The 24835-nt window shown below is 42.5% G+C and overlaps 1 protein-coding gene across 1 annotated transcript in view; it reads right to left on the bottom strand.

Moving 5' to 3' along the window:
• Window positions 1-19993, bottom strand: part of Paxbp1 (PAX3 and PAX7 binding protein 1) — a 30737-nt gene extending 10744 nt beyond the window's left edge. The window contains exons 1-11 of the mRNA XM_041672907.1: window positions 19549-19993; window positions 18015-18143; window positions 12788-12964; window positions 11525-11746; window positions 10985-11088; window positions 9464-9681; window positions 8759-8948; window positions 5144-5267; window positions 1777-1876; window positions 1576-1691; window positions 116-315 (exon numbers count right to left, since the gene is read on the bottom strand). Of these exons, the coding sequence (XP_041528841.1) occupies window positions 116-315; window positions 1576-1691; window positions 1777-1876; window positions 5144-5267; window positions 8759-8948; window positions 9464-9681; window positions 10985-11088; window positions 11525-11746; window positions 12788-12964; window positions 18015-18143; window positions 19549-19894 (1926 nt within the window). The 5' untranslated portion in view covers window positions 19895-19993. The remainder of the gene's footprint in view (window positions 1-115; window positions 316-1575; window positions 1692-1776; window positions 1877-5143; window positions 5268-8758; window positions 8949-9463; window positions 9682-10984; window positions 11089-11524; window positions 11747-12787; window positions 12965-18014; window positions 18144-19548) is intronic.
• Between the last annotated feature and the right edge of the window lie 4842 nt (window positions 19994-24835).

The following is a 24835-nucleotide window of genomic DNA, read 5'->3' as shown; positions in this document are numbered from 1 at the left end:
ATACAGTCTATCTTAACTGATTACAGAGTATGCTATTTCCCTCTCTAGCTTTTTAGGCAAAAGTAACCCAAATCCTAGGTTACATTGCTTTTCAAGAGTGTTAAAAACCACCCACCTCAAGAGGAGTCCAGGTGAGGAGCTGCAGTCTGATGAGAGGGTTGAAAAGTTTTGGCAAACAGAGACCAATGTAAGCATCCTTATAGGATGTGTAGTATTTTGAACGCCATGCTTCAAACTGTGCTTTAATGCAGTCAATTGAATAGAAACTCTCAAGGACGTCTTCAAAAACTTTGCTGGATTCTTTCAAGATGCGATCTAGAATAATAATAATAAAAAAGTCTGAAAGCAGCAGGATACCACTCAAGTGTTCACAGCACACAGAAGTGTACTGTCTTCACTGTTGAGGGAGATCAACAGTACGGAGCTTGTTCCCAAGCCCTGCTACCTGGGGGCAATCCTCAGAACCCGAATACAGACAGGAGAACTGAAACTTGTTTCCAATTCTTTGTGGAAAGAATGTCATGTTTATAGTGATCCATTGCCAAAGAAGCAATGACATACAAGGACACACAGAAATAGCAAACCAATCAAATGCCAACATCTTCAGTCTGGATGATGGACCAATGCTGAGCATCATCACCCTTTCGAATGTTTCACACGTCAAGTTAGCTGTGCTGATGCACACTGCAACCCCAGCATTTAGGAAGTGGAGGCAGGAAGACCAAGAGTTCAATAACATTCTTGACTAGGTAACGAGCAGAAACTCAGCATGGGCACAAATGAGCTAAAGCTAGCCTGGGCTATGAGGCCCTGTTTCAAAAAACCACAAGTCTGAGAAACTGAGCCTAGTAACACTAGGAAGCCGAGGCAAAAGGATCACAAGTTCAAGACCAGTCAGGGTAACTTAGAAAGACTGTCTCCCAATATATTTTTAAAGGCTGAGACTATAGCTCAGTGACAGACTGCCTCGCAAGTGTGAGACTAAGTTCTACTTCAATGGGGGGGGGGGGGGCACAGTTAATAAGGTTCTCTAATAGCACATAGTCACTATAATTCCAAATGACTACAGCCAATGGTGGGAAAGAGAATTTACTCAGGGAACACTCTAGGAATGCCTAGCATACAGCTGTACCAACTCCTACTCTTGGTTGAAATAACACATCACTCTCCAGCTTTAACTTTCAAAGCAGACAGCTTCACTAGCTGGACCACCGGCTCCAACACATGGTTTATATACAAATATTAATTAAATCTCCCAACACTGTTAAATGGATGTAAAACAGCACCTCACTTATTATAAAAGACACAAAAACTTTGTTCATTTGATGATTAAAACCCACAAGGGCTATCACAATGGCTCAAGGGGCCACCAAGCATGGTGTCCTGAGTCCAGTCCCTGGAGACTCACACAGTGAAGGAGAGAACCAATTCTTTCAAGTTGCCCTGGCCTCCACAAGCTCATGGTGGAAAGCAGACATACACAAAACTAAGTGTGTGTGTGTTTTTTTTTAATTTCAGTAAAAAGAAAAAAAATTTAAAGCACAACCAAGTAGAGAACAATTTGATGAGTCTCACCTTTCTCCAGGTTGAAATTAGTAATGTCTGTGGACGTCTCCTCATCATCGCTGGAAAGGCCTTCAAGGTGATCTGCCATCTTACCGCTTTGCTCTCTGGCTTGCCTACGGCGAGTCCTACATAACAAACATTGATTTCTGAATGAGATTAAAAACAATTCCAGCTTTCCTAACAACACACAGCAAGTACTTTCAAATTCACCTCCTGGCCTCCCGCTCTGCAATCCGACGTTTTGCATGTTCTTGATACAGTGCCCGATCACGTCCAAAGGAATCAAGATTTGGTGCCATCAAAGCTTTATCTGTAAAACAACAAATAGCTAAAATTAACAATCTTCCTTCAACAATCATGAGGAAAGAATTTGCACAGATCAAGCCATTATGATAAGACTGCTTGCTAATCCCAACAGCAAGATTCTGCAATGACTAGATAGGTTTTAAATACAGAACTAGATAGGTTTTTAGTATAGAACAAATCTTGGAATTATTGAGTTCCCATGAGAAAAAGTAGAAGAATTAAAACGATGACTTCTAAGAGCACAATGACCGCTGGGCTAACTCGCTATTTCTGTCTAAATAACAGGACTACCTTATCCTATTACAATGAACAAACAAAAAACCACATTCTCCATACAAAGAAAAAATGATATTTTTAAGAAAGATGCTGAATGATGACAATGGCAGCAGAGAAACATGTAGAAAGACGTAAGAGTTTCGTAGTCAAGGGTTTAATAGCCTATGCTGTCTTAGCCCATGGACGCTCACTAACACTGCTCGTAGACTGGCACTCGAGCGGGCACACGCTGCACTCAGAGCTTTCACACCATGCTACCCTTGCCACTTTATGATTCCTCTTAGTAACAAGGCCAGCCCCCTGAGAACTCCATGGCAGAGTCCTACCTTTAGCTTCCAACCCTCTCCTGGGACATTTATGTCCCAGGTCTTCATCCCAGTTTCAAAACAGTGGCAGTTGCTTCCTTCACAGCATCCACCCTTTGTTACCTAGGCCAAGGACACAGGTCCGCTGGTAGACAGCTTGCCTGCAGGTAGCAAGACCATTCAACCCCCAGCAACACATCTAAAAAGAGGGACACCCTATAAATTATCTCCCAGAAGCTATACATTAGCTTTGAGGTTCCCTATTGAAACAGTACATCTGTTTCCTCAGTCTCTTTGATCCATTACTAGTACTGGCCTTTCTGGCGGTAGTGCCTATTCACATAGAACACAAGATTGGAGAGGAAAAGATGGCTCAGCAAGTAAGAGCGCATATTGCTCTTGCAGAGGACCCAAGTTTGGGTCTCAGTACCCACATCGGGGAGCTTACAACAGCCTGCTAACTTTAGCTATAGGGTTCTGTTTCTGACCTCCAAGGGAACCAGCACTCAGTGCATGCACGCGCATACACACACACACACACACACACACACACACCCATGTAATTTAAAACACAGTAACAAATCTTTTACAAAAGAAAAGCAAAAGTGGAAGCCCTGTGCACTGTGTGAGAATTAAGAGGAGCGTCCACTAGATCACTCCTACAATGAGGTGTCAGTGGCTCGACAAACTTGCTTAGAGTACGAGGTGAAAGGAAAATGTCTTCTGCAATTCCCTCACTTCTACTTAAATTCTGGAAAATACGAATAGTTATTGAAGAGCAAAACAAAACAAGGGGTTGGTGGGCAGACAGACACACACGCAATGAATGGCATCATCTAAAGCTCATGCAGATTGTCCACGGAGATTTTTGCTACTGAAATGAGCAACAGAAAAACAAGCCCTAAATTCTGCTCTGTATAAAGTCTCCAAACTATTCTAGAGCTCACTATTTATAACAGTTGATTTTTCCAAACTGAGTTTTTAATTCTTTCTTCAAAATAGCTGACATTAGGGTATACTCTCTAGAGCTTACAGGTTAGGTGAGAAACCAAAGACTCAAGATTTGGCTTCCTTCATTTTTGTCAAAACTATATAAAGTAACTGCAGATAAGATCTTATAACCTAAAGAGATAAACCTGATATTGTTCTTTTTAAAAAGGGCAATGAATTGATTCCTTACTATCTCATGTAATTTTCCTTAATTCTCTGCCAATTATATTCCTCAAAAATAGTGATTTTTTTTTTTTTTTGCTTTTCCACTGCTTTGTAATACTTTCCGTTTTTCAGTCTAATTAGCATGCATCATAGAACTCACTTCAAATTCCAGGTAACTATATAGCCTCATAGCATGAAGAATAGATTATAAATAGCAAGGATAGTATACATGATATATAGCTCACACTATAAAGTTAGAGGAAATTATTTCCTTTAGATGTACAATGGTTACCTGCAATCTGCCCCCGAAATCTGGCTCTCTGGATCAAAAGTAATCTGGGAGGGACGCATTAGTCATTTAGGTGCCCAATGTCAATGATGTAATTTAAACTTTTACAGCAAAGCCAGGCCAAAGCCATTCAAATGGGTCGCAGCTGAATCTGCATGGGTCAGAGGTAAGAACCACTATAGCTTCTCTCTATGCCTCTCCAACAGCCATCAGACATACAGCAGGATGCTCCTCATGGAGCCAGTGCCTGACTGGGAGGATGGGCTGTGTACTGTTCTAAAAACAGCACTAGGCTCCTTTATGAATCATTCAGAGCAGCTGTTTAACATGCAGATTCCTGGACAGGAAGAACCTAGAAGAATCTCCAGGTACGGGACCAGAAGATCTGCATTTTAAATGAGCACGTCAAGTAACCGTGATACATAGTGACTGCTAGCACAGAGAAACCACGAGAAACCCACACTAGGAAGGTCCCAGCAGACCACCCAAGAATATGGAGGGCAATGAGGAAAACGGAACTAAAAGGCTTTCCAGGGCTTCTGGCTAAAAAAAATCTCACCTACAGGAATTCTTAAAAGTTTTCAATTAATTGGGTTTTTTTCATATTTCATGTCATACATAATACAATTAAATTTCTACATTTTCCAAAAACTTCAAGAATTGTAGACATTAGCTGACTAAAATAGGAAAATACGCAATACGTATATGCAAGAAACTAGAAACAAAGCACATTTAAAAAGAAATATAGAAGTATTTGCTTTACCCAGAGGGCCAGCACCAAACTCCTCCTCTACTCCTAAAGCTATCATGTGCCGCACAACACAGCCTCCTCATCCCTCCTCCCACAACTCCCAAGTCCCTAAATTCAGCATCTTACTGTGATCAAAACCAGCATTTGTATCAGTGTCAAGAGCAGAATGAAATTAGAGGTGGGGTGGGCTGTTCATTAGGGCAAAGAGACAGTGGTTTAAGATAAATACTGATCATGTATTTGCTGTGCTCTACAGGTGACTGAAAAGAACACCCAGGAAAGAATAGACGGAGAGAATATTAGTACATTTTTCAGCTCCTTGCTTAGGTCATACGGATTCTTAAACATAATCCAAGTCCATGTGTTACAACTTTTGATCTACCTAACTGATGGACAAGGAGGCTCTTTAAAAGAAAACGGTCTAATTTTCAATTAGGCTGCACTAAGTAAACAAGGTTGTTTAATGAAAAATAAAAACCTTCAAGATGGACTGACTTGAATGGCTTGAAAACTCCGAAGATTCATCTTTAATATCATCTTGTCGTCTTTGGACAAGGCGGGAAGCTCGCTGTTTGTACAGCTGATGTATTGCTGATTCAAGTTCATTAATCAGTGGCACCTGTAAAAATACAACACACTCCGTAACACCAAACTCCTCGGCTGTTACTCATCTGAGGGTCCATGCTATTTCCGGTTTCTGAAAAGCACTCTATGGACAAAACAATCATGAGTCCCACCGCGACCAGCGCGGGGCAGCGCAGCTCTGAGTGAGGGAGCACCGCTGCTTACAACTACACGTCCAGTGCCTGGCCACCACAGCAAAGGGACTCAAGAAATGCACCGCTTCTGTTAACAGAATCAGGAAAAGCTTTGGGCACTTCATCTTCAGAGAAAATGTGTGTTTTAGGAGTCTTCTAAGTTTACATTTTAGTTTTCCAGCAACATGAACTACATAGATAGCAATTTTGTAGGTTTCTTTTTCTATTTTTATTTTTTAAGATGAAGTCTCTCTATGTAGCTTCAGCTGGTTTAGAACTCAATATGGGCCCAAGCACCCTCCTGTTTTATCTTCCTGAATGCTGCAATTACAGGCACATACCACATTTGGTAAACTTTCTGGCTTAAAGGATTGTTGTGTTATGCCAAAACCTGCTACAACGGCCCTACCTACGGTAGGTAATAAGTCTGTCCAGCTGTCAGGCTATATGTTGCTGCAACATTTACTTATATACACCAAGGACACTATAACGTCACACTAGTGTGTAGCTCTACTGAATATCCTAAAAAGGTAAATAAAATTTCTAGCTATAACTAACCAGTCTGAAATCAAACTCTGAAATGTCTCTCTTCCTAGTAAATGTTTAAGTTTTCTTTATTTTGTAATAAATCTTCACAAATTACCAGCTTTCAAAGTCAACAGAATTTTCCAGCCTAATACACTTAGCTAATTTACTTAATACAAAATGGATACAGACTTACAGAACATAGCATCTAAAATTTAAAAAACCAGAACATATTTCTTTATAAATACTTTAAAAAACAACCAAATGCTATGAAACTTTCACAAAACACTAAAGGCTACCGCACATACCAAACAAACCAGAAACTCTAGTTTCCTGGTGGTTGGTACAATTGAAAAACACTGTATTTAGAGTTTGGGAACACTGGCAACAAGCATCTTCCTGAACTGAACAGACTGTACATGGAAAATAAAAAAGGTGGGGTGGGATACAAAGATGTCTGTATACAGCAGTTTTATACTCTTGCACGACCCTGTTGTGAAAGTGGCAAATGTTCAGAGAGGTCAAACTGATGGAGGCACTTTATTCTCTAATCTGCCACACTAGAGGCAGCAATGGCCCCAAATCAGCAATGAGTGTTCTGTGGTTTAAAGTCACTATCTAACCTAAAACTTTATGTCCCAATCACTGCCGTATCAGTGTGACTTCTCATTTAAACTCACACAACCTCCTTTTCACAAGCATGCCAAACTAAAGAAATCCCCACTGGGAGAGCTCAAGCCTGTGTTGGCATCGTAAAGGGTTTACAATATCGACTGATCTCAAGAGTTTGCACAATTTCTTTATCCACTCCAAAATAAAAGTTATCATTATTACTATATATAGGAGCAAATTTAAGAAGAAAAACACAACAAGATGACTGGAGGGGAAACTAAGGTATGGACGTTAGAATGATTTACAGGTAAGTTTAAAAATCACTCTGACTTTAATAAAGAGAAACAAAAGAAATGCTTAACTTATTCTGAAAAAATATTTATACTACATAACTAAACACACATTCATATCTAGCCAATTATCCCTACTTTTAAATTTGAATTTTCAAATACTCTACGGATGACAACTGATGGCAGAATTCACTCAGAAGCACATACATCTGGCCACATGCATATGAAGAAGTGAAAATGAAGGGAAGTAGGTGTCTCTGAAATACGGGAATACCTGCTCCTTTTACTGAAAATGTATTCACTATGCAAGGCTTCAGATCTGGTACAAAAATATCAAAGTGAGTCTATGGCCACCTAGCACTACCTAAGTAAACTTCTCTAGGAACATGGCAACCATGGCAATCAAGGAGAGGAAACACACTAATAAATCAGCAACAGACACTATGTCCTACCATATTTTCTTAACCCAGGGATGACAATCTAACTTTACATGTTAGCATTATGCTTCAATTGAGTGCCTAAGTCTGTAAGTTCTCTGAAGCCAAAGTCAAGATAGTTAAAGCAGTAGGTCCCAGAGACACCCCCCCACACACACACACACAGCACTGTTTCAGGTCCCAGAGACGACTCCCACACACAGTACTGTTTCAGGCAATGGTCCTTATTCTAGCTGGCTCTGGCATGTAGGTCCCACTTCCAGTCTTGTCCCAATCCTTGCTCAGCAGACAGCTGAGTTTGTGCTTTCTGCCTGGCCCCAAACTGACCTGCCACAAGGAATATCACACTGCAGGTGCTTCTCCAAAACCGCAGCAAACCGTACTAAGTGCTACAGAAGGCACGATGAATGCTACCATCCCAACCTGATCGCACATAACTGAACCAGAAGAGATCCATCAGAGAGACAAGTCTAACTACTCTTTTGAAAGCCCTTGGTTTATTGTGTAGTGGAGCAAACATTTTAAAAAATCATCCAACTATACTTTACACTTAGAGATCCTAGAGAAAATCTCATCAGCAATAAAGGAAAATGTGTCTTCCTATCTGAGATTCTGAAAAAGAATATTTAAGGATCATGAATTTAATATTTTTCAAAGGTGAAATGCATGAATGCTTATAAACCAATCCATCAAGCCAGACCCGTATTTTCTGCATTAATTTTATTATTGTGTATGCATGCATGACGTATGTGGATGCTTTGCCGGTGTGTGTGGAGGCAAGAGGACGACTCTAGGGAGTTGCTTCCCTCCTTCCAGTTCACAGGGCGCTTGAACAGGGAGACCCTCACCTGCTGAGCCGCCACCACTCCTCCTCCCACCTCTAAAACCTCTAAATTATCACTGCACACGCCTACACGACATGTGTAGAGTACACTTATCTCAAAAACAAACGAACAAACAGGAACTTACTTGGGAAGTTAGCATATGCATTATTTAAGTGTAATCAAAAGATTGCATCAATTGTCATACTAAAGCAATGAATCCAGAAGAAATGAGCAATGTTCAATGAATAAAAACTTATGATAATGAATGGCTTCTGGAATGAATGAAGCATTGGTTTGGTTAGATGAAAATTACTAACAGAAACAGCACAAAAATACTAGTTTAAAAAAGCAAAACAAATCTTGTCATGTAATGTACTATTAATAATTACAAAATGTTTACAATCACCAAAAAAATAAAAATAACTTAGGCCTGAACCAAAAACAAAAAACTGCTAGGTGAATTCCTTTTATTCTACCAATTCGTTGCAGGCCAGAAATATTGGTACAAGGCACTGTCTTGCCCTTAACCAATGGAGTAAAAATGAAACACTTCTAAGGCTGAGTGAGCACATTATTCTGAGAATTACAAGATGCTCTAAGAAAAGCTATCTAGGCCTCCCTATTTTTGCCTTATTCAAAGAGATTAGTAATTTTGCATTCTTACCTTTTCACTGAAACACTCAAGCAAGTCTTGGACATACCCTCGCATTTCTTGCAAAAATTTATACCGTTCACCAATACCCCCAGAAGACCCTTCTAATCTCTCAATAGCCCTGGTGGAGTCCACTCGGCTTTGCAGGTGTTTCTCATGCTGCTGTCGATTGGCTTTGTGTAATTCTTTCATGGAGTCCAACCTTAAGAACACAAAAGGATAAATATAACACATTTACATCTAGACCTCACTGTTTTTGGGGCTCTTGCAATAGTATAATGCATTTTAGTTCCACTAGTAGAACAAAAAAATATTTGGAATGGTTTCGTCTGTACTGCTTTTCTTATAAAAAATTAATTAATAAAAAAATAAATTTAAAAAGGCAGTTTACAGACTTCAAATAGTTCTTTGGAGGGCCACCCAAAGTATCCTGCTTTGTGTCTCCCCCCATCTCTTGACTACTCTTTCAGAGTCCAAGAGGTGCAATCAGCACTGTCTTCAACAAGCTCATGGAGTGGCATTTTAATAACTTTGAGGCTTCCACAGGAGTAATCCAAGAAGGTAGCAGAGCAAAGCATGAAGTCATCTTCTTTTAGCTTTTGAAGGTGGGCCAGTGAGTCTTCTTTGCCGGCATTCTGCATCGCTACCCCAGACTACAAGTTGCCTGAAGGACCAGAAAGCAAGCGGACAGGTCTTTAAAAAGTTGATCTGCCCTACCTGTCTTTAAGCTGTTTCTTTACCAAATCAATAGTAACGGGAGCCATCTCATTACTGGGAGTTTTGAAAGGGACTGTGTTATCTGATTTTTGAGACTTGGCATCTGATGATCCATAGGCTGTGTAACTATAAGGTATGCCATAGGATGCACCGTAAGGCATTGTCTGGTAAGTGTTCTGGTAGTACATATTCACTTCAGTGGGCTGACTTGCTTGAACCTGAAAAGAAATGAGAAAACTCACAGCTAAACTTAAAATATAAAATGTCTGTAGTGTTATAATAAAACCAAAAAAGGCAAAAAGCAAAAGCTATACCCAGTTCCCAAATAGAAATTAAAATAAATACAGAATTCTTCAAAATCAAATGAATATAGAGTTGTATAAATTCTTAGTTCTTAATAAAAATCACTGGTTTTATTTCTAATGATTTACAGAAATATAGATTCTCAGAATTTAAAGATGGAATGATCCAGGTAATATTTTATCAGGATAAGCGGCTTGTCTGTGCTCAGAAAATAAACAGGCAATCAGAATTTACAACTAAGCCTCTTGTAACTAGCCCAAGGCTTTCCCTATATTCTGCTCTCAACACTCCTCACACTACCAGTAAAAACACTCACATTATGCAACTCTCCCCATGCTGCTACAGAACATGTGATTGGAACTACTTTGGAAGATATGTTTGATCATCTCATTCGTTTGCATACCTGGAAAACTGTCTTTGGAATTAAAACAGCAGCAATAGCAACAAAAACCCCAACATTTGGATCAAGGCAGTATTCTCAAGCTTTTGTCATAACTTACTAAGTGAGTGCCGGGCCCAACCCCCACCTTCCGACTCTGGACTGCCTTTGTAATGGGCTTCCAGATGCTGCTGCTGAGGACTGGTTGGAGAAACTGGACATTTGTCCACCATTCTTAATACAAAGGGAGAATTTAAAGCAGTTTATTCTAAGGGCATTATGAATACATAAGGCACGCCAGTTCTGTGACCTCTGTGAAATGAGTGGCGAAGGCTCACTGACGTTTGCACTGTAACGACAGTAACAAAACCCTCCCATCTACTTCTCTTCTCATTTTTAAAAATCTAGGTTTTCTTTTCTTTTTTTTTTTAGCAGTATAACTAAACATTTATTAAAGAAAATTAGTACACAGTACAAATTGGGTCACACAGTCTAGTATACTCAGTGTCCTCCCAGTCCTGTGTTCTGATACAAATGCTTCAATTATAAATTACAATTACAAAAAATTATCCAAGCAAATGCAACAATATCCTGAAGACATAGCTGTTAACAATTTACCAAATATGACTTAACTATAAGGGAGAAGCCCCCCCTATATTTTAGGCATTCCTCATACTGAACAGCATTAAAACCAACAGTAACCAATTTCTAATTACACAAATCTTAGGATGAAAAAGAACAGCTTCCAAAGTACTTATACTGGCTGCTTTGGGACCGTTGCATTTCTGAGTAAATGCTACCTACCCAACCACAGACGATAAATATTTAGGTTTTCTTACCTGAGGAATATTAATTCCTTTTCTAATCTGCTCCTGCTCCCACCGGCTGAGTTCTTCGTCTTGTTCTCCAGTTACTAAAGCATCATCGTCACTCCCCTCAATGCCTGCAATCGAAACAAGAGAGATCAACATCCAACAGCAAGAAGGGAAAGATCCTGTCCTGTTCACAAGTGCTGACACACCCATTTTCACCTGGTTGACACTTGGTTCTTTGAAGGGAAAACAGTATTTAATGTTATGCTTACAATCACTGGTTTCTTAATTTCTTTTAAGCTCAAAAGCAACTCTACAAAGGGAAGCACAAAGCCAACAGCTTAAGAATACTTATATAAATTTATATTTATATAAATATAATTTATAAATTATATAAATTTATGCACAAGCACTTAAGACAATACTGGTTACCCAAGAAATGCTGAAAAATTATCAGCTATGGAAGATATTTGTACTTGAGCAAGAACAATCCTCTAAGGCAAGGCAGTAAAACGCAACTGTGACAGTCTCAGGCCAGCGTGCTTGCTATCAATTTCCTCACGTTACCTATTTCTTCGGCGATCTTCTGTCTCTGTGACTTTTCTTTCACAGAGAAAACTATCCGGCGCTTCTCATCATCATCTTCATCATCGCTGGCATCATTCTCATCCTCTCTGACAAGGCGGCCTTTACCAGGCTCATTATCATGAGGGGTGAAATCCCCCAGTTCCCGGGCCATCTGGCGCTTTTTCCTTGCAGCATGGATGAAAGCTGCATCTGGGATTTCTCCTGGAAACAAAGGTCAAGAAACATAAAACACAGCAGAACCTGGGTAGGAAGAGTAAACCCAACAGTCTGGTCAGCATCAGCGCCAAGGCTAACACTGCTCCTGGTGTCTCTCCCTAAAGCCTACATGCAGCCCGACTGGTGAGCTGGTGAACGGGCTCAGTCAGTTTCCCCAGGCCAGCAGAGGATCTTAGTTTAGTATTTCTTCACAATTTACATTTGGCTACTTAAAGCACTAATTTTAATTTTAAAACTGATTAGCTAGTATAAAATTTGCAACTTATTTCCCCATTTTTTTAAACTTGGATTTTTTTTATTTAGATAAAGGGAAATCATACTTCTTTGAGGGAAAAAGACTTCTTTTCAAAAATTTATTGTAATAAAAGAATCTTTTGTACCTTCTCTTGGCCTTTTAAGTTTTTTTTTTTAATTGATTTTTACTGAGCTCTACATTTTTCTCCGCTCCCCTGCCTCCTTTAATCCTCCCCCAAGGTCTCCATGCTCCCAATTTACTCAGGAGATCTTGTCTTTTTCTATATCTCCAAATTTTTTGCAACTTATTAAAGTAATAGCAATTAGTTGTGGTTTTTGTAGAAGTTATAAAAAAGTCTTTATCTAATGGAGGGATGGAAAAGAAACCAAATGAGATAAAGAAAAGTTCTAGGACCATATGGCATTTACTAAGTTCACTTGTTTCCCTTGAGGAGGGGCTGGAGAGATGGCTGCTCTCCAGAAGCCCAGTTTGGTTCCTGTCCCCCATATCAGGTGGCTAACAACCACTCTCCAGCCTCCTTCGGCACTTCCTCAGGTACCTGTCCGTACTCAGCATCAACAGACCCATACACAGATACACACATATACACACAATTTTTAAAGTGTGTTTGAAGTAATAATAAACTTGGGAAAACTCCAGTTTCCTTTAGTTTCTACATTTACAAAAAAAGAGCCCGCCTTTAAAAAGTGTTCTAATTAGAAACACATTTCCTTAACTCTCTTCCTATCATAGTTATCCTGAGGCTGGGCTAAGATATACTAAACACACACCTGGACGAAGAACATTCAAAGACGATAAAGCATTTGAGAAGGTGCCACCAGCCTTGGGCTTCTCCTCCTCCTTCTCACTCTCCATGTCCATCTCATCTTCACCATGCTCACCGATGACAACTCCATCTTCTTGACTTGTGTCCTTAGCATGGCATGCTTTGTCTAGAGGCTGGTCATCTGAATTTTTAAAAACAACAATTGAATTTTATTGGAAACAAAAGCTGATAAACTATCAATGCACTTTTTATTAAATCATGAGCTCAAAGCCACTAAAACTTTCATTATTTCTAGTACTTAAAAACTTCAGGCATGAATATAAAATAGCACAGTAGGCATGTGGGTAGGGGTAATACAATATAGAGAAAACAGGGATGGGGATACAATACATTATAGTTAATTCTTTGAGAAACTTATCAAAATTTGTAGTATCTTTCTCTAAAACTCACTGGTAATGGTTTTAGAATTTAACTTTATTATTCTTATGTGCAGCTGTGTGTGTGTGGATGTACACACGGGTGCAGGTGCCCTCAGAGGCCAGGGCACTGAATCCCCTGGAGATGAAGTTATAAGCCGTTTTAAGGCGCCCCATGTAGGTGCTAGAAACTGAACCCAGGGCCTCTGCAAGAGCAGTCAGAGCTCTGAGCTGCTGAGCCTCCCCCTAGTGCCTGCTCACACTTCATTCCATTTTCCACTGAACACGACACCCATTCAAGACAATTTTCTGTTGAGAACAAAGTTTTTGATGGTTAAGAGTGACTGTATAAATATGACTTTTCATCTAGAAGAGACTCCGACAATTATACTTACACTGTACAAACCTGACCCAACTCTCACAACTCAACATTAAAGACTATGCCACGAAGTACAGAAAACCTGATAGTTCTGAACGCCCAGAACTGAGACAGAAACAGGTAGAAACTACATGACACTAAGAACAATGACATGGAAAGAAAGCAGGGAGGAAGCAGTGGAGTACAGAGCGAGCCTAAGCTGAAGGCTGATTTAAGACTACATTCCCACAAGGGCATCACCTTTGTGATAAACTGTCCTGGTTTCTAACAATTAGAACTAATGTAATCTCTACCACTTGTTCCAGGCAAAAATCAAGAAAATCCCAGTGTTTTTACCTTGAACCACTGACCTTGATAATGCTCACTGAACTAATGCTGGCCACACTTGGCAACAAGCCCCTTTATCCACTGAGCCATCTTCAACTCTGATTTGTCTATTCCCTTCTCCTCCAAGTCCAATGGCTTCTCTGACTAAAATCAGATCTGACGCACTCAAATCACGTAAGATTCTATAGATTGTAAGTGTTTGTGTGTTACCTTGGCGATTTATTGCTGTGGTAAATAACACCTAACTTGAAAATAAATGAAGATGGCTCAGCAGATCCAGGTGTCCTCGAGCCTGATGAGCTGAGTTTCGTCCTCCCTACCCATACGGAAGGAGAGAACTGACTTCCTGAAAGTTATCCTCTGACTTCCACATGCACCTTGTAGCATGCATTGCACATACATTCCAAATAATTTTAATTTAAAAGATTTTCAAAGTGTATAGTTCAGTACTAAGCACACTCACGGCACTGTGTAACCATCACTAATAATTTTATTTCCATTACCCTTCACATACTGTTAAACTGAAAACACACACGTATGAGTCAACACCAGTTTACGTGCATAGTCTAGTCCCTGGAAGCCTTCCTTCTAACAGTGGTCTTTGACTTTTTTTGGGAGGGGGGCAGCTCGAGAATGGGTTTCTCTGTGTAACAGCCCTGGTTGTCCAGGAATTAGCTAGCTCTTATAGACTACGCTGGCCTCGAACTCACAGAGATCCGCTTGTTTCTGCCTCCCCAGTGCTGGGATTAAAGGAGTGTGCCACCACTGGCAGGCTTGATCTTTGACTGTTTTATCGTCTGTAACTGAAACCACACTGTATCCATTGGCAATTAGCTGCTTTGGTAGACTGTCCCCAGATTTATTCAATGATAGTCTGTGTCAGACTCTGCCTCCCAAGCTTCAGTGTCCCACTGCCCGTCTACACACACTAAGTTGTCGTCTGCGGATGGACTGCTGTTCCATGTGCTGCTGCTGTGAATACCATGAATACGGGCAATCCCATCCCACTTCAGGAACTTGGTTTTGCTTCTTTTCAGCATGGGTTACACATGGCACTCCTGAATCTTCTACTTTATTCATATTCCTCTGTCTAGCTCTTGGCAGCAACTATCCAGGCTATTAATTTTGACCAAGTACTTTCAAATCAAATCAACTATATTTGTTGTTTACCTTCCTCACCAACAGTGCACAAATATTCCAATTTCTTTGTATTATCAACATTTGCTATTTCCTGAGGGGTTTTCCCTTTTCTTTTTTTAAAAACAGGCATCTAATAGGTACAACAACCCCCAGTTGGTTCTCAGCTAAAAGTTACTAATTTATAGTATATATACAGCTTTTGTGTATGCATATATATGGGGGGGGGAACTAGTTTAGTAAATACACCTATGTATTTTTTTTCTTCCAGTACTACACTTCAAACTTATGTGTATACATTGAGTTCTATGAAGGACAAATTCAGGTAAGGAGAGCAGAAAAATAAATAGCAAAGTTTAACAAATAAAATTTGTTAAAGTAGATACCATCTCCAAACAACACAGTTAAAATTCGTCTGTACATTTCAAGAACCCACGAAGCTCGTATGTACTAGATCGTGACTGAAAACATTACACGGGCAAAGCACAGAGACAGCACTTCTGTTAGAGGCTATGTTTTCCTTTTAGCAATCCTCTCTCTCCAGCAATGCTAAATTAACACTGTTTAGGCCTCCACTTATGAAGCTGAGGGTAGGGCTCAGTTATTATTTGTGTGCAGGAAGCCCTAGGTTTGATACCTAGGACTGTGGCCCACATTTGAAAGGGGAAGCAGAGGAACAAAGCTCCAGGTTACCCTCAAACTCCAGGTTTGAGGCCAGCTGGGGCAGGGGATGCTGCTTTTGCCTGAAGTTAATTTAATTCATCTTTATCTACCAAAGTACTTAGAGGAACAAGCAGTTCTAGATGATGAGTGAACAAAAGCTTCCAGGACTGTCATCTCAGGAACAGCAAGGACACATACCAACACAGATTCTACCTCCAAAGAGAACACGAAATTCCCCAATAAGTAAGTAGCAGAACTTGGAGAGGGTAGAAGACCGAAGATCACAAAAGATGGCATTAAAAACTTCCTATTTGCTTCAATTCAGAGCCCAACAGTACGTGGTACACACACCACCAGGCCTTCCTTATTTTCTACTTTGTGATCTTCTAAGCACTACTCCACCACACAAGATGGCTCTCAACAACTACGGGGGAACATGCAGCAGTTTCCAAGTGCGAGAATAGTAAGTTCTCCTAAAAATACTCTCCCCCAACCCACCTTCCCTGTACCAGAACATAATCTACAACAGTTCTCACTTTCTCTGGCACAAAGCTTTAATTTGGGTGCTTCTTCTAGAAGCAAAAGCATACAGAAAGTATACCTATTTTCCCTAGGAATAGTTCTCAAATAAGCCAGTTTCCACATCTCCCACACCCACAACAACCACTACTTTTTTGTTTGTTTTTTGGTTTTGGTTTTCCAAGACAAGGTTTCTCTGTGTAGTGATGTAGGTGGGTCATCTGTCAATGTGTTGCTTTCATTGGTTAATTAATAAAGAAACTGCTTGGCCTGATAGGTCAGAACATAGGTGGGTAGAGTAGAGAGAACAGAATGCTGGGAAGAAGGGAAGTGAGGCAGACGCCATAGTTCTCTCGAGATGGATGCAGGTTAAGATCCTTCCCGGTAAGCCACCACCTTGTGGTGCTACACAGATTACTAGCCAATAAGAGGGTAAAACTAATGGGCCAAGCAATGTTTAAAAGAATACAGTTTCCATGTAATTATTTTGGGTAAAGCTAGCCGATGGCCGGGAGCTGGGAGGCAGGAAGAGGCCCACAGCACCTTCTACAGTATAGTCCTGGCTATCTTGGAACTCATTCTATAGACCAGGCTGGCCTCAAACTCAGATCTACCTGCCTCTGCCTCCTAAGTGCTGGGATTAAAGGTGTGAGCCACCACCGCCACCCAGCAACAGCAACCACTTTGAACCCACTGACAATTGCCCAGAGCCAGGTATCACTCTTACTCAGCTTACTAGCGGCAATATGAATGCGTCAGAGCTGGCCACTGAGTCCCAACTGTTTCAGGCCTCAGTCTCTCCTCGTGCGAAGCCTGCTGAGCTTCCCCAGGCTACCAGAGTTGTATCATGGCTACCAACTTCTGGAGCTTCACACTCTTTGCCATCCGCCAATAACGCGGCCTTCACACACAGACCCCAAACTACTCACTTCCCAAATGGCTCGTCAAATGGACTTGCTCTTCATCCTTGCTGGTACTCGGATCCTGTCTTCTAGCTGGGGAATCCTAGTCACCAACTACCCAGATCCCTGTCCTCCTTCCCGAAACACAGTCCGCGGTCATTCTTTAGCCTACTCACTTTGCTAACACTTCTGCTGGATAATGTTACATACATGCTACATAATATCATCTCCACAACTCCACTGTGCATTTGACATACAATAGCACTCTTATTCATGGCATACCTGTAGCTGAGAACCTAAGAAACACTTCCTTTAATTCTACAGAATAAAGATTTCTCTGAAACATCTGCACAAGAGTAACTTAGATTATAATGACTACACACAATCATACAAAAGAACTGCTTGAAACATTTTAAGCTTTGGACCAGGCTTATTGGTAGAATGTCTGCCTCCAGCGAGAGAGAATGGGAGGTAAGGGAAAGCAGATTCAAACAAACTGGAGTGTCAAGAGGAAGATGTACCTGGTCTTGTGCCAGACACGGCTACTGAGAGCTGGTATTAAGTTACCCTATGGGAAGTCCTCTAAGAGTTACATCTACAATGGAAATGCTACCAAAGGAATCCAAAGACTGTCTCTGTAAAATAGTAGTACAGAACTTTTAATAGCGCTAAGGCTGTCTCTAGGGCTGAAATGGGCAATCTTTCTCCCTTCTCCATACAGCAGCCTCTACACTAGCAAGGATACAGGAGCCAACAGCCTAGTTAACAAAGGGTGCGAAAGCAAAGCCGGAACAGCACTGCAACTTCATGGAGACACTGGGCAGCAGAACACACTCACCATACAGACTGCAAAGCTCTGTGGGAAAGAGACAATTATTCAGTACTTACTGTCAACTGCTGTGCTGAGTTCTGTCTTGATCTTTGATTTTTCAAGGTCTTCTTTATACTCTTTCTTAAGCAATTTAACTATCTTTTTGCTGTAACTTGATTTCTTTACTTTAAAAACTTCTTCGTTTTCTTAAAAAAGAAATGAAATGAAGTCTGAAGCAAACAAACTCAGAAAATGTTTTCCTTTCCCCATGTTTTCACAGGCTTGAGTTCTCCCAAATACATTTTCACATTCAAAAATCACTAAGGCATTTAAAATTTATTTCAATCTATCATAGCCTCAAAAACTGACATTGCCAATCTGGTGGTGCATGCCTTTAATCCCAGAGCTAGGGAGGCAGAAGCAGAGGGATCTCTAAGTTACAGGCCAGCCCGGTCTACAATGTGAGTTCCAGGGCAGCCAGAACTATAGAGACCCCATCTCAAAAAAAAGAAAAAGAAAAAAAAAATCAAAAACAAAAAAACTGATATCAGTCCCAGAAACTAAATGAAAATTTGAAAATTTTAATGGGTAGCCCGAGGAACTTCACAAAAATCTGTTAATTTTTGGCTTATGTCATCTATCCCAGTCAGAAAAAAATTCAGAACGTTTCCTTAAAATATTAAATCAAAGAAGCTGAAATAATATACTCCAAATTACAAGGTTCTCCCGAGTCTGAGTAGCTCTTATCACAATGAGTTATTTCAAGAATATGCCTAAGTACATCATTTCGCAAAACTGAGTTTGCGTTATTATTCCTCATTTTTTATTTGAAAATCCAAGTCGAGAACAAAAACTCCACCAAACCACCGATTTACCATCAAAGTCGGCCTGCATCTCCGGTTCAAACAGAACAGCCTGGAGGCCAAAGACAAGGCACGCATCTTTCTAAAAACACGGAAGCATTTCAGAGTCATGACTCAAGACTCGAAACTCATCTCATTTTTCATAATTTTCATATTGAGATGCAGGGGAAATTAACACTCAGAAATGTAAGCCCCCTGCGGCCTGATCTCTCTTCTTGCTCCAAGAGCCAGGAGCTAGCGCGGCCATCTGCTCCGCCCATTTACTTCAACTGAGAGACCAAGACAAACGACAGGGGACTGATTGGCTCAAGGTCACTCGGAACCAGGGCTGGAGCTCCACCACCTCTGTCCCCTGCCGTAGCTAGGTACACGTTTGCAACAACCCGACCTTCTTGGTCAAGGATGCCGAAACCGAGGGGCCACCCAGCCGCAGGTCCAGAGGCCTGCAGAGCACTAGGGGCAGGAGTCCGGCGAGGGGCTCGTGGTGTCTGAAACTCGCGAGGCACAGAGGAAGCGGGCCGGGGAGTACCGGGCCTTCTCCACCTGCACTCACGGTGGCTGAGCGGATCTGACAGCCTGGAGGAGGGCACGCACTGGCCGGAGTCGCCTCGGCTGGCGGCAGCGCGGGAACGCGCCCCCAGGCCGAGCAGAAGGCCGGGGGCGGAGAAAGGGGCGCGGCGGCGGCGGCGGCGGCGGCGGCGGGGCGAGCTCGGGCTCGGGGGCCCGCGTGGGCCGGGCGGGGGCTTACCTTCCTCCTCGTCCTGGAAGCTCAGCAGGCTGGCCCTGGGCACCTCTTTGTTCTCACGAGGCCTCTTGCGCTGCTTCAGCCCGTTGCCGGGCTCCGCGCCGCCGGGGATGCCGCCCCCGGTCTCAGGGCCGAGGCCCGGGGCGTGAGCGGAGGGCGGCGGAGGCGGGCCCGGGCCGAGCAGCGACTCCCCCGTGGGGGCCCGATCGCCACCGCCGGGGCCCGGCTCTTCGCCCGAGGCCGGTGGCGGCAGCAACGGCGGCGGCTCCTGCTCCTCATCGCGCTCCCGCTCCTCCTCCTCCGAGTCGTTCCGCTTGCGCACGTTCACCCGCCGGGCCTTTCGGAACATCCCAGCCGCCCGGCACTGCACCTCCGCACCCGCTCGCAGACCAGGAGGACGAGAGAGCGCTGAGACCGCGACGGCGCACGCGCACTCGCCGCAACTCCGGCCGGGTCGGCGCGGCGCTGGTCTGCGACCACGCACCACCGAGTGCGCACGCGCCCTCCTCGCGCCCCCGCCCAGCCGGGCGGGGTTTCTCCGCACTGCCCTCTGGCGGCCCGGAGGACTGTGGGGCACGGAACCCGCCCGCTCCCGGGTTGTTCCACAGGTCACAAAGAGAATCATCGAGATGAGAGGAGAGAGTATAGTCTGTCGCCTCCCAGGATATTGCTGCAATGCGTCTTCCGCGCCTACGCGAAGCCAGCGCGTGTGGAAACCTCCCTCGCGGCACGAGCAGGGTAAACAGAGGCCCGAGGCCCGGGAGGGGCGAAGAGAGGGGAGGAGCTAGCTAACTTGGGTTTGGGGAGGGAAAGTGCATTCCCATGGTTACTATTCCTCCTAATAACGAGAGGTGATGCTACTATATCATCAGTAAATCTATTTATACTTCCCGTTTCTGCAGTTTATGCCAACGTAACACTTCCAAAGACATAGTATAAAATCCCCCTGGGGCGAGCCCCACAGATCAAAAAAAAAAAAAAAAAAAGGTGCCCAAGTGTCTCTGGGGTGGCTCATCCCAGGAGTTAAAGTGGTAGAGAGACCCTATCTCGAAGAAAAAAAGAAAGGGGAGGGGGACCGAAGAAAAAGAAATAAGAAAGAGAGAGAGAGAGAGAGAGAGAGAGAGAGAGAGGCTGGCAGTGGTGGCACATGCCTTTAATCTTGGCACTCGGGATGCAGAGGCAAGTAGATGTCCGAGTTCAAGGCCAGCCTGTCTACACAGCGTGGTCCAGGACAGCCAGGGCTACACAGAGGAAACCTGTCTTGAAAACCAACCAACCAACCAACCAACAACCCCCTCCCTCAAAAGCCCCTGAGATGATACCCCTTCCTGCTTTCCTGTTACCACAGCCATTCCCAAGCGAGCAACGTTGATTCAAGAAAAAAAAAAAAAGTTAACTATTAATAGTACAACTGTTTTTTTCCTCCAAAGCATAGTGAATTTTGGAAACAAATGTGTGGTAGTTTGAATGTAATTGACCCCCATAATCTCATAGGGAGTGGCAGTATTAGGTAGAGCTTTTTTGAATGGGTATGGCCTTGGAGGAAGTCTGTCCTCTAGCTTATGGGTAGGCTTTAAGATTCCCTATGCTCAACATGCCACCAGGGTGTCAGTTGACTTCCCGTTGCCTATAAGACATAGGATTCCCAGCTTCCTCTCCAGCACCATGACTGTCTGTATGACACCGTGATAATAATGGGCTGAACCTCTGAAACTGTAAGCGAGCCACCCCAATTAAATGTGTTCCTTTATAAGAGTTATAATGGTCATGGTGTCCACAGCAAAAAAAAAAAAAAAAAAAAAAAACCTAAGACAAAATGGAAGGAAAATTTGTCTTTTTTTTTCCTGACTGTCACAGAGAAAAAATACAAACCTTGGAAGCCTTGAGGCCTGAAGCTGAGCTAACACACCTTTCTTTTCTGTCACCAAGCTTGAGTCTTATCTTCCCTCCATCACAGACATCCTGGTGGGAGTGTCAGTGACTCATTACAGGTTTCAGAATCCACAAAACAGGGCAAGAACACCCCCCACCCCCGTCTTCGCTCTAAGCGCTAGAACCCAGTTCTTGAGCTTCCTGCAAGGGGCTGGAGGTTGAGAATACACACGCAGAGACAGACCGACACACAGACCTTCCGACACTGGTACCAAAAGCCCTTCTTTAATAGCACTATGTAGGCTTAAATACACTGCAGTCAATGGCCAACAGGTGAAAATCCCATCCTCTGATCCTCTAGGCTAGGCACAGCTTCTAGTAACTTCAATTAGAAGGCTCTAGACAGGGAAGAGCAGCTGAAGGCCAGGGCTCAATTGGTCCCAACAGAGCCTGAGAACCCGCTGGAGTTCTCACCTGTTGGAGTCCTAGCTAGCTAGACCCGCGGGAGCGTGCACAACCCTTTAAGTCCAGACTCTGATGCCTTCTTCTGGTCTCTGCATGCACGTGGTGCCCAGCAGTGTATGTCATCCTGCATGTAGGCTAAAAGCACTTCGGTTACACACCATCTGTGTTAAAGGGGAGACTGATTTAAAACATGCATGCTAGGAGCCAAAGAAATAACTCATCAGTTGAGAGCTCTTTGCTGCTTTTGTGGAAGACCTGGGTTTGGTTAACATGGCACCTTACAGCTGTGAATAACTCCAGTTCTGGGGATCCTAAACCCTTCCTGGTCTCCTGGAGTCCCAGGCACACACATAGTTCACATACAAGCATGAAGGCAAACATACATACATAATAAAACAAAATCATTAAAATATGTATACTTATTTGGAAGTAATCCCAAGTACTGGGAAGTGGAGGAAGGAAAATCAAAAGTTCATGGTCATCTATCCTCCAGTTGAAGGCCAACCTGAGATACATGAAAACCTGTCTTTTGTTTGTTTTTAAGAGTATTGTGTTTGTGTGTCGCCCTGTCTGTCCTGGAACTTGCTCTGTAGACCAGGTTGGCCTCCAACTCACAGAGATCTACATGTCTCTGCCTCCCAAGTTCTGGGGTTAAAGGCGTGTGTCACCACTTCTGGGCTGAAAACATGTCTTAAAAAAAGAAAAATGAAGCAAGAAAAGAAAAGAAAAAAATCCCAAACCTCAAACTGTGGGGCTTGGGTTGTGGGGTATTTTAAAAGAGAACCAGGTATCTCTGAAAAACATCACCTCACTGACCCCATTAAAAGAAATGCAAAGAGAGGCTTTCTCTGAAGTTCCCCTTTCAGCCTGAAGATAGAGTTCCCCTAAGTTCCCACAATTGTATGAGTCCCCTCCCTGGGAGTCTTATCAACTGGGGAATGCTGACAGCAGTGGAGAGGCTAAGGGGTGCCATGGCAGATGGGTCCCCGTCACCTGTCCTTCAGATGGCTACTCCGACATGACTTACCTGTGTGGCAAGGTGCCTATTCTTCACCATACTGTTGCCTCCTCCCCCCAGAAATTTTATCACACCTATCTCCCCCCAAACCTTCATTCCTATTCCTCTCTGTAGTCAACTGTGTTCTAAAACCTCGTCTCCTTGTCTGAGTCTCACGTGTTATGGGGCACGTGTGTCTGTGCATGCTAGCGTCCTCCCCATCATTCTGTGGCTCTATTTAGTTCACACGGTTACTGAAGTTTCTGAGAGTAGAAATCTCCCCCCTCGTCCTGTAATACGCAGCACTACCCTGGAGAGCTTTGACAAGTTGTTACACTAAAGGTTATCCCAGATTAAAACTGCTACGGCTCCTGGCAGCACTTTTTATTTTTGCTGATTCTAGCTTTCTTGCCCTGTGTAGAACTTGTGTGGTTTGTACTTGTACCAGCAAACATGGCTGTATCTTTTGGCCTATACCACGCCCTCTAATTTTCAATGAGTTTTAAGTTCCACAATGAGGTAGAAGATCCTGCATCTACCAGGAATTTCTGTTCCTATAGTTTGGTTCTCTTCTCCTGTTCTCTGGTTAGACTTGAGGTCTGCCCTCTTAGGACCCAGATGTACAGTTACAAGCATCCTTCCCAACCCTTTTTCTCAGTGATTGGGAAGAATTGGTATCACATGACTTCTACTCTACTCCTATTGCTCTGGGTTCTCATGTTCTGGCTTTTCAGCATTGGTAAAGTTCTGGTCACAGCATCCTTGGGGAAACTGTACCCCCATTTTCAATAACAAGGTTCAAATTGTGCCTGGTCAGCCTCCAGACACCTGCACCCTGAGACAGATTTGCAGTCTAGACACAGGATACGGGCGAGGACACTTGCCTGCCGTTTGCAAGGGCCTGTTTGATTCCCCGACCTTCAAGGCAAGTGCAGACTGTGCTGCACTATCATCCTGAAGCTTTAAAAAGACATATCGTAAAACTGCCAAGTGGATGTGAATAGAAGGGAAAACACCTGCTGTTTTAAATATTAAAGAAGATGTTTGTAAGTTTACTGTTCTACCTATTAAGGTGATAAAGCGGGCAGAGTTAAGCACTCAGTGTTACTTTGCTGCCTGAGTCGGCCTAAGTCCCCTCTACCAGTCTTTACAGACCTAGTGGGCAGTAAGTTCTGAAAACCGAGTAGCTGATTGGATTAATTGTCTGCCGGCTGCTAGACCAAACACCAGAAAGCAATTATTTGAAAAAGCCCTGGGTGCATTGAGTATTCCGTCAACTAATGTGTTTATTAAGGCTACGTAACCACATCATCATTTACAACTACTATACAATTGCTGCATCAACTGTTTTCTTTAAAATAATGTCGATTTGTTGTTTTTCCCCCTCTAAATCACAACTTCACATGAATTAATTGACTCAGAAATCCTGATAAAATAGTCAAGTCAGTTTGACTGGGTGACTCAGTCTTAGCTCCTGGAGTTGGAGACCAGATTTTACCAAATGTAAATCTTTGAATCTCTTAAAAAATACTCCTGTTTCTGTAAAGGAGCATAATGTTCATTGGTGAACAAAATAGTCCTATAAGATTGTGTACTTATTTCTCCCTTTCTCCTATCAATGCTGCTGCTGCTGTGTGTGTTTTCATGCTCTTACTTGGCAAACAAATTAGCAAAAGCTATGAATCCTTCCATACTTTTATGTGGTTTTTATTTTTATTTGACAGGTAAACTCTAATATTCTAGAAACTGATGACCCAGAAGATTTTCTTTTTTTTTAAGTATAACTTTGGAAATCTTAATAATTCTAATCTAGAATAAAAAGAAATGTAGTCAATTGTATTTAATTAAATGTCTTCAGATCTTACTTCACTGAAAGCATTTTTTATTAATTTAAAATGGTAAGTTTTGGGGGATAGGAGACTTTTAAGGCTTATTTTTATTATTTTTCAGCTATGT

The sequence above is a fragment of the Microtus oregoni genome, unplaced genomic scaffold (assembly GCF_018167655.1).
Source record: "Microtus oregoni isolate MIOR12 unplaced genomic scaffold, Mior012 000023F_ref0000262, whole genome shotgun sequence".
NCBI lineage: Eukaryota > Metazoa > Chordata > Mammalia > Rodentia > Cricetidae > Microtus > Microtus oregoni.
Note: the sequence above shows the minus strand (reverse complement) of the source record. Positions and strands in the feature narration are given on the sequence as shown.